The sequence below is a fragment of the Volvox carteri genome (assembly GCF_000143455.1).
Source record: "Volvox carteri f. nagariensis unplaced genomic scaffold VOLCAscaffold_40, whole genome shotgun sequence".
Lineage (NCBI taxonomy): Eukaryota > Viridiplantae > Chlorophyta > Chlorophyceae > Chlamydomonadales > Volvocaceae > Volvox > Volvox carteri.
The window spans coordinates 145,691-160,612 of NW_003307583.1; the positions used below are offsets into that span (position 1 = coordinate 145,691).

The following is a 14,922-nucleotide window of genomic DNA, read 5'->3' on the forward strand; positions in this document are numbered from 1 at the left end:
AGCATGTGTTACCATTTGCCCGCACGGGCATTCCGACTTGCCACCAGCAGGCCGACAAATTTGCTTTGATTTCTCTATGAAATACGCAAGCTGCTCGTTTGTACAATTAATTTGGCCAATGGTCGGGGCCTCCGAAGAGTTGCAGTGTGCCGCGATGAAGCTCGCGGCTGTGGGGCACATTGCTAAAGCAATCCCTACAGGGATAAACATCACAGACAGCACCGGACTTCACCCAGCTTGCATTACCATTTGCCCGCACGGGCTTTCCGACTTGCGGTCTGCCGCACTGTCCATGCGGCATGCAGCCGGGCTGGACGCGATACACGTGGCGCCTGCAGGCGGTGCTGACAATTCCGCCGTTGCAAGCATAGCTCCCACAGCATCAGCACTGCTGCAAGCACACCTCCCACCACGTTGACACTACCCATCAATTGTCACACGTGCCGCCCTAGCCACCGGCCTGTACGGATGCAGGGGGGCCCCGCCCTTTTTCCGGCTTCGAGGAAGCTAACACCCAACTTGTCGGCACCCAAACATTTTGCACGCATCTCTACGTGTGGATTTTTTCGTGCTCTTGTGCTTTTGCACACTTTCTGAATAGAATCTGGCAAGATCTTGACGCTGAAAGCGGACACTGATATGTGCGTCCTGGTACGGTCCTGGGTTCTTCCTGAATAAGGAGAAGTTGCGTAGACGAGACTCGGAGAAGTGAGGCGGCCAGATGTGGAGATGAATGAACGGCATGTTATCCAAGCGGATCTGACCGTAATACAATCAGTAAACGTAATCCATCAAAAGCGATACAGCGGGAAAAGCTCCGCGAACCCGATCAGGTGATCGGGTTCACGGATGTCGTTCTTTGCGCATGGCTCCCAGCTCTGTGCGAGCATATTTCCGGGGTAGGGTGAAGTATAAAGTGTGCTTGTATGGATTTGGTTCTTATTAACAATATATTGCACGTTTCCTACATTCCTACATATCTTCTACGCAACCCAGTAATAACCGAACAAACGGACAAGGACGACAAAGGTAACATGTATCCTATCATCAAGGACACTTAACACCAGCCAGCTATATCTGACTGTACAGACGCATGAACTATAACAGCCTGTTACAGCTTGAACCTATGCTTGTGCCCTGCAGCTTTTCTGTTCCGAACAACGTTTCGTGGCACCGCGCATCGGACAGCCATGAAATGCAAGTATCACTGACACCACAGTTGCTAAGAACTTGATCTTTGAGGTACACAATGATCACGGTTGCGGACTCCAGTACATGTGCGTATAGTGAAGAAGTTGTTGATGGACTGTTGCATTTGCCCTGACGTTTGTCTCACACGCCGCTGATCTTAGAATCAAAAAACCAGATATATAAAATACACGGACGACATGCAACAATCTGCGAATTGCTAGGATCGAACTAGCGACCTCTAGATCTTCAGTCTAGCGCTCTCCCAACTGAGCTAAATCCGCATGCTGTGGGAGAAAAATTTACAACATATACGTGGGCACTGCGCTGCTAACACTCCGGCGATCACTGCCATCCACAGCTGCACTGCCATCGCCATCGCTGCAGTGGTCACCATTGCACAGCACGAAGTCATTGCCCCAACTGAACTGCAACCTGATGACATTCCTTGACATCTGGCCTCCACAACCTACCTTACCCTGACATGATAGGGCCAATCGAAGCTAGCAATGTCACTGGCGCGCTGCAGATACGGATTAATTGGAGTGTTATGTGATGGCCATCATGCCACAGAGTCGCGTGCATGGCGAGTTACCACAGAGGGGGCAGCAGAAAAGAAGCTGGGAGCCATAACATGAGCCTCACAGCGCACACCAGGATACCGAGAAATATTGGTTAAGCTCCTTTCCATGCGCAGCTGCATTGGTCGATAGTTGTGCTGCTGTGTCTCAACGTGCAAAGCTAAACAGAAACCCGAGCAGCCAATCTGAGCTCCACGTTGCCGTACATTTGCTGTTGGCGGCTGACCTTTGAGCTATGATGGTAGAGCCCATCATGACACCGCTGTGATGGACGTGTTAGAATGCACCGTAGTGCCTGTAAGGTTTGACAACTCTTGAACTAGAGGCGACGAAAAAAAAAGCTTGGAATTCCGCTATGATACTCAGTTTGGACATGATTTCGCAAGTGTGTTTGAGACTGGTGAGGCAGCGATGCATGCCCGCCGTACTGCGCCAGTTCAGTTTCCTCCTGTTCAACCGGCCCCAGCCTCCGACGGCAACCACAAGTGGACGAGGAGGAAACAAGGGGAGGAACATCCTTCGTCAGGTTTAGTGTCGGGGCAGAACTACCCGGGGGCTGCGCAGCCCGAAACCCCCTAATTATGCACCTAAATCTGCAAATTTCTGCTTCTTCCCTTCCCTTTCCCCTTGTTCCTCTCTCCTCCCCGTTTTACCTCCCTCCTTCCCCCTTTTCCTCCCTCCTTCCCCTTTTTCCTCCCTCCGTTCCCTTAATTAGAACACACTTCACGTATTCCGAAACGTCCGTAAATTATTCGTAAAATAGGACAAGTGATGAGGATGATTGAGTCCGCAGGTAGTTGGTGGTACGAGGCCGCCAGGGTGTGGCTTCTCTGGTGGCTTTCAAGCGGTGGATGGGAACTGCGGGTGTGCTGCCTGTGCGGTCGCTAGGGAGGATTGAGTCCTCCTGCGCTAGGACTGGAGTGGGGGCTTAGCTTAGCAGCCCTGTGAGGAGAAGGGGAGGACTGTGGCCTCAGGCGGGCTGTGGATGTGAGCGGACAATGTGGTTGGATTTACATGTGCCCCTCCGCAACTGGAGCGGAATGCTTCGGGGGTCGCCCCGATGAGGTATGGTTAGGTGCCGGGCAGATGTAATAAATACACACACATACACACGCACATACACACACACATATACACACACACACAACGACAAGCCTCCTCATTGTCGCGTCATACGACTGTAGCATCGACAAAACACGTGCGTACTGCGCTATCATCACCTATCGCCCTAGCTGCTCCATCCAGCCGTGAAACGCATGCCACTCGTCGTAAAAGCCGCTACCGGGCGACACATCCCGCAGCTGCGATATCTCGGTCAACAGCCGTGTCACTGCGCCGCCGCCTCTCCCGCTGCCGATGCCCTCCAGGGAACCTCCTCCCGCCGCTCCTCGTCCTCCCTCCTGCGACGCCGACGCGACCAGCACGACCACCTGCCGCGCCAGCGCCAGCGCCGCACAACGAACCTCATCCGCAGCATCGTACAGTCTGGACGAGATCGCAGTGCAGATGGTCTGTAAGGCGGGCACACCACCATCACCGTCATCGTGATCACCACCATCAACATCGCCATCACAACCACCCTTGTCGTCGTCGCCATAGTAGCTAAGCAGCACTGCTGCAGCAGCGTCGGGACACCCCACCAGCATCTCAAGGACGTTGCACGCCTGCAACCGGCACGCCGCGCTACCGACCAGCGACATGCAGTCGGCCAGCCGCTGAACCAGCTGACTCCACAACCGCACATGCACTGGCGCTGGCGGAGGTGGCGTGTGAAGTGCGCCGCCGCCGCCGCCGCTGGCAGGGGCATTGGCGGCAGCAGCGGCACTGGTGGTGGTCAAGGCCGCCAGGAGCCGTCGCCGCAACGCAGCGTGTGCGCATCGAAGCGCCGCCAGCAACGCCGGCGGACTGAGATCTTTACAGGCCCCAAGTGCAAGGATAAGAACCGTCGCCAGCTGCTCGTCAGGCGGTGGCAGCGGCGCCGCTGCCGCTGCCGTTGGCTGGTCTCGTACCGGCAGGTTGTTGAGACACGCCTCCAGGCTGATGAGACACATCATGGCACATCGCGGTTGCCGGGGCAGCCAGGAGGTCAGGTCCGCCTTCAGGTGCGACAACACGGCGCTGGTGCTGGTGGACTGCCAGAACCAGAGCCAGCTCGAGCGGGAACGGGAGTGGGCGTGCGGATGCTGATATAAGTCCAGCCGACGGCCAGACGGTGATGGTGCCGCCGTTGCCGCTGCCGCTGCTCTGCCAGCACCGTCCTCCTCCATGGCGTCAGTGGCGGCTTCTTCAACCGCTGCCGCCACTGCCGCCGCCCTGCCGGCGTCGCCGTCAGCGTCTTGGTCGTTGTCGTTGTTGTTGTCGTCGAGCTCCATAGGCGTGGTGGTGAGGGGGGAGGTGGTTTGGTTGGAGGGCGGCTCCGGGGGCAGGACGCGTCCAAGAACCTCATCGGGGAGGTACAGCAGGTACGACAAGGAGCTGTACGGCAGAATGAGACGGCAGAGGACGCCAGTCGCCAGCAGCACGTTGGGGGAGCTGCTGGGGTCCAACTGCGGAAGTGGCACACGGGGAAGTGGCAACGGTGGTTGGCTGGCTGACTGGCTGGCGGTTTGGTTGGTTGCGATCGGGCGCCGGATGAAAGAGGGGCCGTTGGGTAATGAAAGGGGAGGGGGCGGGTACATACACGTACACCATACATACATACAGATACACACCTGTGCCAGCAGCTCCGCCCGGTGCGCCTCCATCATCTCATCCACGCCGCCGCTGAAACCGCACACCTCAGCGAGGCGAGGCAGTAGCGAAGCCTCCACCACCGCCCCGCCGGGGCCGCCCCCGCCGCCAGTGCCCGATTCCATCGCCGCCGCCGCCTCTCCCGGAGTCCCGAGCGCTGCTACTGCCGGTGCTGCTACTGCCGGCGGTGGCGGCTGGAGAGCCGTGGCTTCCCTCCCCGGCGCTCTCAGATGCAAACACAGCCACAGCAGTTGGGAGTTATGGCGGTTGCATGCCGGGCCGCAAGTGGCCACCAACTGCTCAACCACCTCCAGAAGGGCCCTATGCAAGGCGGGGGGGGGGGGGGTAACGGGGGAGGGTGCGTGAGTACGTGGGTGGGTGTGTTTTGGGGGGAATGGAACCGGTAGGACGGGTACGGCGGGAGAACGGGGAGAAGGGAGGGTGTAGCAGGCAGTGGCCGTAGTATATAGATATAGCATACTGGGCATCCAAGGAGGTGGTGGCCGCAGTCGCAAGGGGGGCGGGCCGTCAGTCAGTCAGTCAGTCAGTCAGTCGGGTCAGGTCAGGGCGTGGGGGAGCCGCGGCCGGAGAGAGAACCCAGCTTTGTCGTACACCCAACAACGGAAAGACGTATTTCTCTTAACCAGGCCCCAGACCGGCACCCACCAGGGAGACATACAAACAGAGTTACGTATACACACACACATATATATACACATACATAGCTACAGTTACATGCAGCAGGCGCACCGACGCACATACATACACACATACATACATACATACATACATACATACATACATACATACATACATACATACATACATACATACATACATACATACATACATACATACATACATACATACATACATACATACATACATACATACATACATACATACATACATACATACATACATACACACAACCCTACTTTCGTATTCTGCTATCCTCGCACGTGATGAGGGACTCCGCAGTCAAGAGCTCCAGTACGGCACCCAGGTGCGGATCCATGGTACGACGAGGACCCGCACCCCTGCACATAATGGTTTTCATGGAGGGGGAGGAGAGTGGGAAGAAAAAACACATTGCACAAGAACAAGTGGTACAAGTGGTGTGTTAGTACACACAGCGACACCAAGGTCAACAGCAGCGTTAGCAGTGGCAGCAGTAATCACACAACAGCAACTTTAGAGCAATCGCAGTAGCAGCAACGTCAGGAAGCGCAGTCGCAATAGCAGCAAAACCATCACCACCACCACCACCACCACCGTAGCAAAGAGGTCAGGTGACTGGGGAGCAAATAAAGATAGCTGGTAGAGCATCGCACCTCCCTGGTGCGCGTCTGCGTGAGGTACGATGTACGATATACGACGTACGACGAGTTTCAACGGGCCCCTTTTCATCGTGTCTCTCCTCCACCTCCTCCCACGCCGTCCTCCTCTGCTTCCCTGGTGTGCAAAATCCCTTTCCCCCTCCCCCCCCCACACCCTCCCCCCGTCACTACAACCCTTACCCCCCCGTTTCCCCTCCTAATATACACCGTGCCCTAGACACACGCGGGACACACCCTTCGGTACTTACGTACATACATACCTTATGACACACGCCAGCACCTCCAGTGCCGCCGCCCGGTGCCCCAAATCCGCCATCGCCTCATCCATCAGCCGCGGCTGTAGCAGCTGTAACGCCAGCTCCGGGTCTGTGAAGGCTCCGATGACGGCGCAACAGTCCCGAATGAGGGACCGCACCTCGGGGTCGGTGATGGCCTGAGGGAAAAGGGTGGGGGGTTGGAGGGAGAGGGGGAAAGAGGGAGGGAAAACACACACACACACACAAACATACATAACATACACATACACGCACACGTGTAGGGCAAGGATAGGAAGCAGCACCGGGCAGAGAGAGTAAGGGACCGGCCAAAGAAAACCCGTGCTGCAAATGCGGAATCCGGATCCGGATTCGGATCACTGATGCCACTATTGCCATTACTGGACTTGTGGCACCTTTGTGCCTATGAAGGTTCTGGATTCAATTCCTGGTCAGTCCTCCGACAGTGTTCGGAAGGTCTAGGTTTATTAACGCATGCTGAATTGGTGGTGATGGCTGATCTGTCTCTACGGATGTCGGGTGACTTGATGAGGAGGGGTCTAGGTAGCAGGACCCAAACTGCCGTCGGTTGTACGGTGTAATCAACTTAAAATATTATATATAGTCCATGGCCTCCCGGCTTTGACGGACCCCCCCGCACTCGTGCGGCACTTGTAACTTGTAACTCGTGCTAGTGCCTACTGCTGCAGCTACTGCCATTGCTGCTGTGAGTGTGTTGCTACTGCCGCAGCTACTGCCGCTACCGGTGCTGATGTCACCACTGGTGCATCTACGGCCGCTACTGCACTCATTGCTACTACTACTACTGCTGCTGTTGCCACTAGTTACTGCTACTGCTACTGCCGTTACTGGTGCATATAATCTGCTGCTACTGCCACTGCTGCTTCTGCTACAACGCGGCAATTACACTGCTGCTTCTAATGCCTAACCCAGCCCCCCCTCACCCCCCTCAAACCCCAGCTCCACCCGTGTTCTTCTGCGTTCAGAAGGGTCACCTTCGTCAGTGCCGGTATCACCAGGTGCAGGTGTTGCTCGCTCCACTCCTCCACCAGCACCAGCTCCGTCCGCAGCAGGGCAGCTGCACGCCGCCGCGCCTCCACCAGCCACGACACCAGCTCCTCGCTCAGGGCGCCCACCACGCGACCAAAGTTCGACTGCACGAGGCGGCGAGTGCCCAGACGGGGCCGGCCGCGGAGGGGCCCGGGCAGCACAAAGACGGCGCGGCCGCCTGGGGGGGAGGGAGAGAGGGCGGCGGCGTGTGTGCGATGTGCCGTATGTGTGTTAGTGTGAGTGATCTAAGCCGCGACGAGGAAAATGCCGGGTTTTGTGTGCGCGCGCGCGCGTGTGTATGTATAATGGGGGTGGGGCTTTGGGGCCAAAGCAAGTCGGAAGGCAGCCGGACTGTCTTCAATCCTTCCTCCACCCACCCACCTCACCTACAACGCATTCCCCTCCTTCACGCCCTCTCCCTCATAACCAGAATCCCTGCTGACCAAAGGCTCCCCCGCCATCCCATGGTCTGAAACCCGGGTTCTCTAATCCCCATCCCATCCCACCCAACCAACCGCCTCTGGATGCCACGGCCAAGCCCCGACAAAAACCCCGACAACCTCGATACCCAACCAACCCCTCATATGTTTGTACGGAACTCAACAGCACCCATCTAACTACTTACCGTTGACAGTTGCTTCTTCTCCAGCCGCAATAGTGCCGTACACATAGCCCGCCGCACCCGGCGCCTGCCAGCCGATGCCGTGGGCTTCCTCTGGCAAGTACGACAATGCGTCTTTGAGGTCTTTTTCATGATCTTGCTCGTACTGGATCCCTAACCGCTCCAGCAGCCCCACCGCGTCGGCCTGCAGGGCGGAGAAGGCCGACAGCACCGGCGTGTGTGTGGGGGGGGGCCGTGTGCGCGTGTGCGCGTGCGTGCGTGCGTGCGTGTGTGTGTGCGTGTGTGTGTGTGTGTGTGTGTATATCTATCAGATAAACACGGATTCATGAAACCACACGTACACACGAAATTTCTCCCCCATATCGCGGCTCAGATTGATTAGATACACACACGTACACACACACGTACACACGCGCGCGCGCACCTGTATTTCCGGCGCCTCATCGTTGAGGGCGGACAGCACGAAGGGCAGCAGTCGGGACTCGTGATCCAGTCTTTCCCGCAAACCTGTCATCCAGTCGCCCACCACCGCAAGGAACTCCCGCCGTACGGCAGGGTGGGGGTCGGCAGCCAGCTTGCCGCAGAAGTTCACCTGGCGGGGAAAGGGGTTTTTTGGGGAGAGCGCTGTTACCACACGCCGCGCTGCTGCCGTAGCACCGTGTCAATACCCATGACCGACCTCTCTTCCCCTCAACCCACCTCAACACCCGAGCTTCGCATCATCAGCCGTACAACACTACATCCCAGACAGGCCCCCATGGGTTCTCCCAACCTACTGGACACGCCGCCGGCACGACACGGCGTGTTTCACCCGGCGGCCCTTCCCCACCCGCCACCCCGCCTCCCCCCAACCCCCCTGCCCACTTTGAGGTCATCTCCGTAGAAAGCCTTGACGGGAATGACGTTGGGGTCCCGCCAGGCCACCATCTCTAAAATCATCTCATGGGCGCCCTGAGGTTATGGTTGGACCCAACATCGCAACCGTCATCATCATTATTGGGATGTGACACGAGATGGGAATGTAAATAATCAGGGGCAGCGCCTTGGACCCACCATCCCTCACAGAGTATTAACGAAGGGGCGGGAGTGATACAGATGATCAGCTGGGCCCAGTAGTTGTACTTTGATAACTGCGATAGCTCTAGAACATTCGATGGTGCAGGAAAGAAACCAATCAACAGCCAACGCCCCACAAGAGATTAAGAAGATGGACTGCGGATCGTACATATCGTCCTTATGTGACGAAATGGACACGAGCAATAATAATAATAATAATAATAATAATAATAATAATAATAATAATAATAATAATAATAATAATATAATAATAATAATATAATAAAGCGGCTACAAAATGGTGTGAGCACGCAAAACGAACCTCCGCCCACCGTCGCTTCCCCGACCCTTCCCTCGCCTTCTTCCCTACCGCACTGTTGGTGCTTCAGAAGTTTTAAACTTGTACCTATTGTGAACCTAACCTATAATACTTACCAACAAAAAACCTTCCTAAACCTCTGTTTTGATTATCCGACCTGAGGAGGGCCATTTCAACCCCCCTCCCACCCCCCTCTCCCCCCCACCTGGTGCATGGTGGGCCTCAGCGCCTGCAGCGCCGCTACCCGCACCCGGTGCCTCTTCGCGGTGGTGAGAGGCAGCACCGCCGCCACCAGCTGCCGAGCCACGGGCTGGAGCCGCAAACCCAGCACATCTAAACGCAAGCCGATAGGAGGGTGGGTGGGTATTGGGGGGTTGGGGGTTACGGTTGCGTAAATAGCGTCTTGTACCACACATGGGGCATCGGCGCATGAGGCTCCGTAAAGTTCCTTCCACAGCTCCCCACTGACCACCTCCCGAACAACACCCACACCCTCTTCCTGAAAATCTCCGAAAATCCTCCCCACCCCCATTTGCCCTCCTCCCCTTCCCTCCCTCCCCTTCGCCCGCGACTCCCTTCCATCAACCTCCCCTGTTTACATCCCCACCCCTCCCCCCACACCACACCCCTCACACACCCCACCCACCGTTCATGTCCACTACCACCCCACACGCCTCCTCCTGCACCACGTGAAAGGGGTCCTCACATAGGGCCCCCACCAGCTCCACCGCCTCCCCCGCGTAACCCCCGAACGACTTCCCCGCCAGCGTCACCAAGCAGCGGAGCAACCTGGCCAGCGCCACCCGGACCTCCTCACAGGGCTCAGTCAGGGTCTGGAGAGGCCGGGGGTGTCGGGGGCCGGGGAAGAGGGGGGGGGGAGGAGAGCAAGGGAGACACATTTAACATACATATATGCGTACGTACATACGTACGGCATACGTACATAATACATACATACGTACATAAGCATACGTACATAATACATACATACGTACATACATACGGCGGCAGGCGGCTGGCAGAGGTTAAAGCCTGACTTCTGCTCCCTGCCGACCCGGGTTCAAATCCGCCTGCCGGCTCCTCGGGTATTTGATGAGTGTTGAAATGGGAGGTGGCCCCCCATCATATGGACGATGTAGGACGTGATAAAATCAACATGCGAGCTAACCAGGAACTAAGTTGATGCGCCGTTGATCCGCTAGATTTGGTTGGATGCTGGTGGTGAGTTGCCGAACCCAACGAATACATCCTGAAGTCGGATGGGGTGACGGATTAGGGTGCCCCTCTCGCAGGGGAGAGCAGGGACTGCCCCGGGAAAGGGGGCGGCTGGCGAAGTTAACCACCCTGTAACAACATACATACATACATTCTGGTTGCGGGCATGGCTGCAAGAGGAGGAGGAGGAGGAGAACATTTCGGGAAACTGTCGGAGGGCCTGGAAGGTGGTGATAGTGGAGAAGGTGGAGAGAAGTTGCTGATGTTGGCGTGTGGGGCGCCAGACAACAGTTTCTTACCCTCCTGCCCTTGCCCCGGTCCTCCTCGAGATTGAGAACGAGTCAATAGCTCAATACACCTCCTAACCTGGCACACACCATTTTCTCCTTCCCTCCCCCGCTCCCCACCCCCACAACCCCAACCCCCCCACACACCCACACGGGTCGCGCCGTGATACACATACATACACACACCTTGCTGCTCTCCTCCCTGTGTCGTACACGTTCCGAAACTACAGGGAAGGCGTACGGCAGCAGCGACAGCACTGCCCCCGGTGCCGCCTGCAGCAGCCTCAACAGCCCTGTCACCGCCATCTCCCGGCACGTGTCCGAGGGGTCGTCGAAGCGGCGCAGGAGGGCCTTACCCAGCCCGTCCCCCTCCAGCCGCTCCGTCAGCCACTGCTCGCTGAGGGCAGGGTTGTCCAGAAGGGAGGTCTGAAGGACGGAGGGAGGGGGCCGGGGACGCGGGGGGGGGGGTTCAGAGGGTGTATGCTGACGTCCGTGTGACATGCCTGGGTTCGTGCCATGCAGACCCCCCGCGTTACCCGGGTGGGGCCCCACCCCCTACCCCACTACGGACGCGCACCACTCACGGCCACTCCCTCACCGCCACTCCCTGCTGGCGTCCCCAGCGCCAGGAGTGCACGGACTCAGCTGGAAGCATAGGGACGGGTTACGTTATCAGGGGGGTTCAGGGGGGTCATTTAAACCCAGTTCCACACCCCTTCGGGCGCGCCGGGGTGTGTCTTCCGCATCACCGCCACCACTCCCCTCCATTTCCCGCCGCCTAGCGCCACCACGGTATGGCCCGGCGATGTTTCTTTTTACTCTTAAACTCAACGGCCTCCTCCCTCCCACTGCCACATCGCTCAAGGCCAACTTTCCCAACCCGGGTGCCCCACCCGGTACCTGCACGTCCTGCAGGGCCCGGCGGCGGGCTGCCTGGGAGCTGTCCTTGAGCCCGGCCACGCAACGTGCCACCAGCTGCAGCGCGGTGTTGGCATCCGGCTTGGAGCTGATGGAAGGTTGAAGGGGCTGGGGCTGGGGCTGGGGCTGGGGCTGGAGATGCTTTGGGGCGACGGGGTCCGGGGTAGGCTGATGGATGCCGCGTTCTGGCGCGGACTTGGTGGTGCCGGGCTTTACTTTGCCCTGTGCGGAATCGCTGTGGAAGCCATGCCAAAGCTTGTTGAAGTTGACGCCTTGCGCTTTCGGGGCGCCGTGCGCGCTTTTGAGCTGCTGCCAAATCGCATTCACTTTGCTGTTGCTACTGCCGCTGTCGCCGGCGGACTTGTCGCTCGCGGTCGCGCCAGCAGCGCCGGATGCGGCCTGTGCGTTGTCGGTGCTCATGTCGCCACGCAAAAGCTTTCCCGGTTACGGCGAGTGTGTCGGGATGATACCGCTGCTAGTGTTGACTAGGCCAGCCCCAAGTGCAACTTCTGTATTAAAACTGCAGTTATACAAATTGTGATCAAAGATAAACGTAACGCTCTGTTCGAAGGAACGATGCTAAACCAAAGCCATTACGCATTTCATTTAGCTTGCAACAGGCATATTATCAAAAACTTCGTTTTTATTGTCTTTGTTAAGTAATTGGCATTATCGATGCGTGATGTTTCCATTCGGTTCGGGTATGATCAGGAGTACTCTCAATACAGTCGTTCTCTTACAGTTACGCACTCGTTTCCGCTTTTAGACTTAAATTAATATGTGGTCGTGCAGCGGCCCATCTGGAGTCGACTTCTTGGAGCGACCAATGGGTCCGATTGTATCGTTGCAAACGTAGAAGTAGCCCGTAACACATTTACGAGTTTTTAGGGATTAAACAAGAGTTATTGCCGAAGATGCTTTCCGTCCATTTGTTACTGTGGGCGACGAATAGGACGGAGTATGCACAAGTCCGCACGCACCCAACACGCCACTCCGTACAACTGTACACTCCGATAACATAAAGTCGCATGTACGTCCCCCGAAACTGTTTCCTGCGCAATGTCAACAGCCCATTGCCATCGGCGTCAGAGCTAATCCCCAACCGCCGCGACCACCAGGAACAAACAGCAACGACCTGCATAACCATCATTCCTTGCACGCTTCGCCATTTTTGTCCCAGCGACTGAAGTCGTAAGCTCATTTCGCCGATGTGCCCCACGCATTGCTACACGTTGTGTTTTCCATCGGCAAGCAGCCAATAGCGACACTCGCATTCACACGCACACACACAAACATGCCTCGTAACTGTCCTTCCCCGTCTTCCCCCCCAATGCAAATCCTTTCACAGCCACAAAACACACACCTCCACAGCTCAGCTCATCACCACCTTTACTATCGCTACCGCCACCACCACCACCACTCGGCTCTCTGCGCCTGGCTAACTTTCTCTCCACCCCCTACCCCTGGCATAACAAGGGCGCCAAACCGCACCCTCGGCCTCGGCCACCGCTGCCGTCGCCACACCGCTGCCAACCCGGCCGCGCCCCCTCTCACCCTTCCTGACTCACTCCACTGCCACACATCGCCCGCTCCTCAGCCCGCCCCAAAAACCCCCCAGCCCCCAAACTGCTAATGCCGTACTGTTCAAACCCCAACTCCCCTGAACCCGGCCTTCGCGAATGTGTGCGACAACCAGGAAACCCCCAACATCCTCTCCCACCCACCCCCAGCTGCTCAACCTAGTCATTGCGCCCCTTCTTGTTGTTCTTGTTGCTGTTGATGCTGTCGGTGTTATTGCTGTTGATGTTATAGCTATTGTTGTTGCTGTTGTTCTTAGTGCTCTTGCTGGTACTGATTTTCCAGATTCCGTTCGCCTAACTAGCTCCCACTTACCCGACTCCTTTCTCCCGCCCCGGAGAGGAGATATCCGCACCGCTTCCGCCTCTGGCCGCCTCGTTTCAGCGACGGCGACGCCACTTCGTCTCCCGGCATTAACGGCCTCAACGCCCTCAACGGCCTCAACAACCTCAACAACACATTCCGTACACCCCCTTTCCCCCCCCTCAGGTGCTCCAACTGCCACATAACTGCCACCCACATCACCGCCTCTCTCTCCCAGCCGTAAGCCTCAACGCCATGTACGTCAGCACGTGCAGTACACCCAGGTAACCCAACAGTATAACCGCCAACCGCCAAAACGGCTCCGTCATGTTGAAGTACGACAGGATCTTGTTGGTGTTTATGGCGCAGTCGGCTCCAGGGTTGCTCAGAATGCGGCCGGCGAAGCGCACGGAGGGGTTCCCCGGGAGGTAGTGTGGCAGGGTGGAGAGGACCTGGGTTCCGAAACCAGAGACGCAGCTGTAGTACTGGTTGCGGTACTCGGCCGCTGAAGGGGAGCGGGGGGGTAGAAGAGGGGAGGGGGGAGCGGGGGGAGATGTCGCGCGAAAGGAAAGAGAAGGTGCGGGGTGCGGGGTGCGGGGTGCGGGGTGCGGGGTGGAGATATAAGAATGATAAGGGCCGGGGCGACAGAAAAGGGAGCGGAAGGGAAAAGGGGAAGTGAGAGAGTCGGCTCCTTACTTGTGGTGGTGTTACTATCCCTCAGCTCCCAGAGACTCCCCCCTCTCCCTCTTTCTTTCTGAACCCACAGAGGGACGTGATAGGTCCGGCCGGCTCACACCTCCAGAACCTCCACCGCAACCGCACCAGGTGGTAACACGCCGTGTTCAGAGCCCAATACAGCTCAGGAAGATAGCTGATCACCTGTCACGTAAACCTAACAACCTCCGCCGCTTTTCCTTTCACCTCCACCGCCAGCTCCACCTCCACTGCCACCCCCACCACCACCCCCACCCCCATCACCAGCCCCATCCCCACTCCCCACCCCCACCCCCACCCCCACCCCCACCCCCACCCCCACCCCCACCCACCCGCCATGCCCTGGAAGGCCCACATCATGACACTGAACCAGCGGAGCACCTTGGTCAGCCAAATCTGACGCATGTCGTCGTAGCGAACTGGAGCAGACAGACAGACAGACAGACAGACAGAAAGGCGGGAAGGCAGGGACGGAATGGAAGCGGGTGAGGGTATGGAGCAGGAACAGGTACGGAACTACTTCACATCACCGTTTATTAGCCTAATTCGTCGGTACGTATGTCATTGTTACCAATGGGCTTTCGCATTTCGTTGCCTTTGGGTTTGGACAGTACGGGAGTCTGGGGGCTGTACCGGCCGGGTAGTGCCCGTACAGTCATCGCCCCTTCAGCACCGCCTCCCTCCCCACCCCTTCCCAATGACATCCGTAAAACACGCATAAAACCCTAATTTTATCCCCCCTCCCC

The 14,922-nt window shown here is 57.3% G+C and overlaps 1 protein-coding gene across 1 annotated transcript; it reads right to left on the minus strand.

The window, feature by feature from the left end:
- Positions 1–2,767: 2,767 nt before the first annotated feature.
- VOLCADRAFT_106220 (uncharacterized protein) lies at positions 2,768–12,001 on the minus strand (the record flags this gene model as incomplete). The annotated part of the gene is made up of 13 exons (XM_002954065.1): positions 2,768–4,315; positions 4,481–4,820; positions 5,438–5,539; positions 6,100–6,272; positions 7,059–7,342; positions 7,790–7,970; positions 8,211–8,378; positions 8,651–8,737; positions 9,367–9,494; positions 9,808–9,994; positions 10,850–11,089; positions 11,262–11,308; positions 11,557–12,001. 13 exons carry the CDS (start codon positions 11,999–12,001, stop codon positions 2,990–2,992), a joined length of 3,708 nt encoding a protein of 1,235 aa, XP_002954111.1. The 3' UTR covers positions 2,768–2,989.
- Between the last annotated feature and the right edge of the window lie 2,921 nt (positions 12,002–14,922).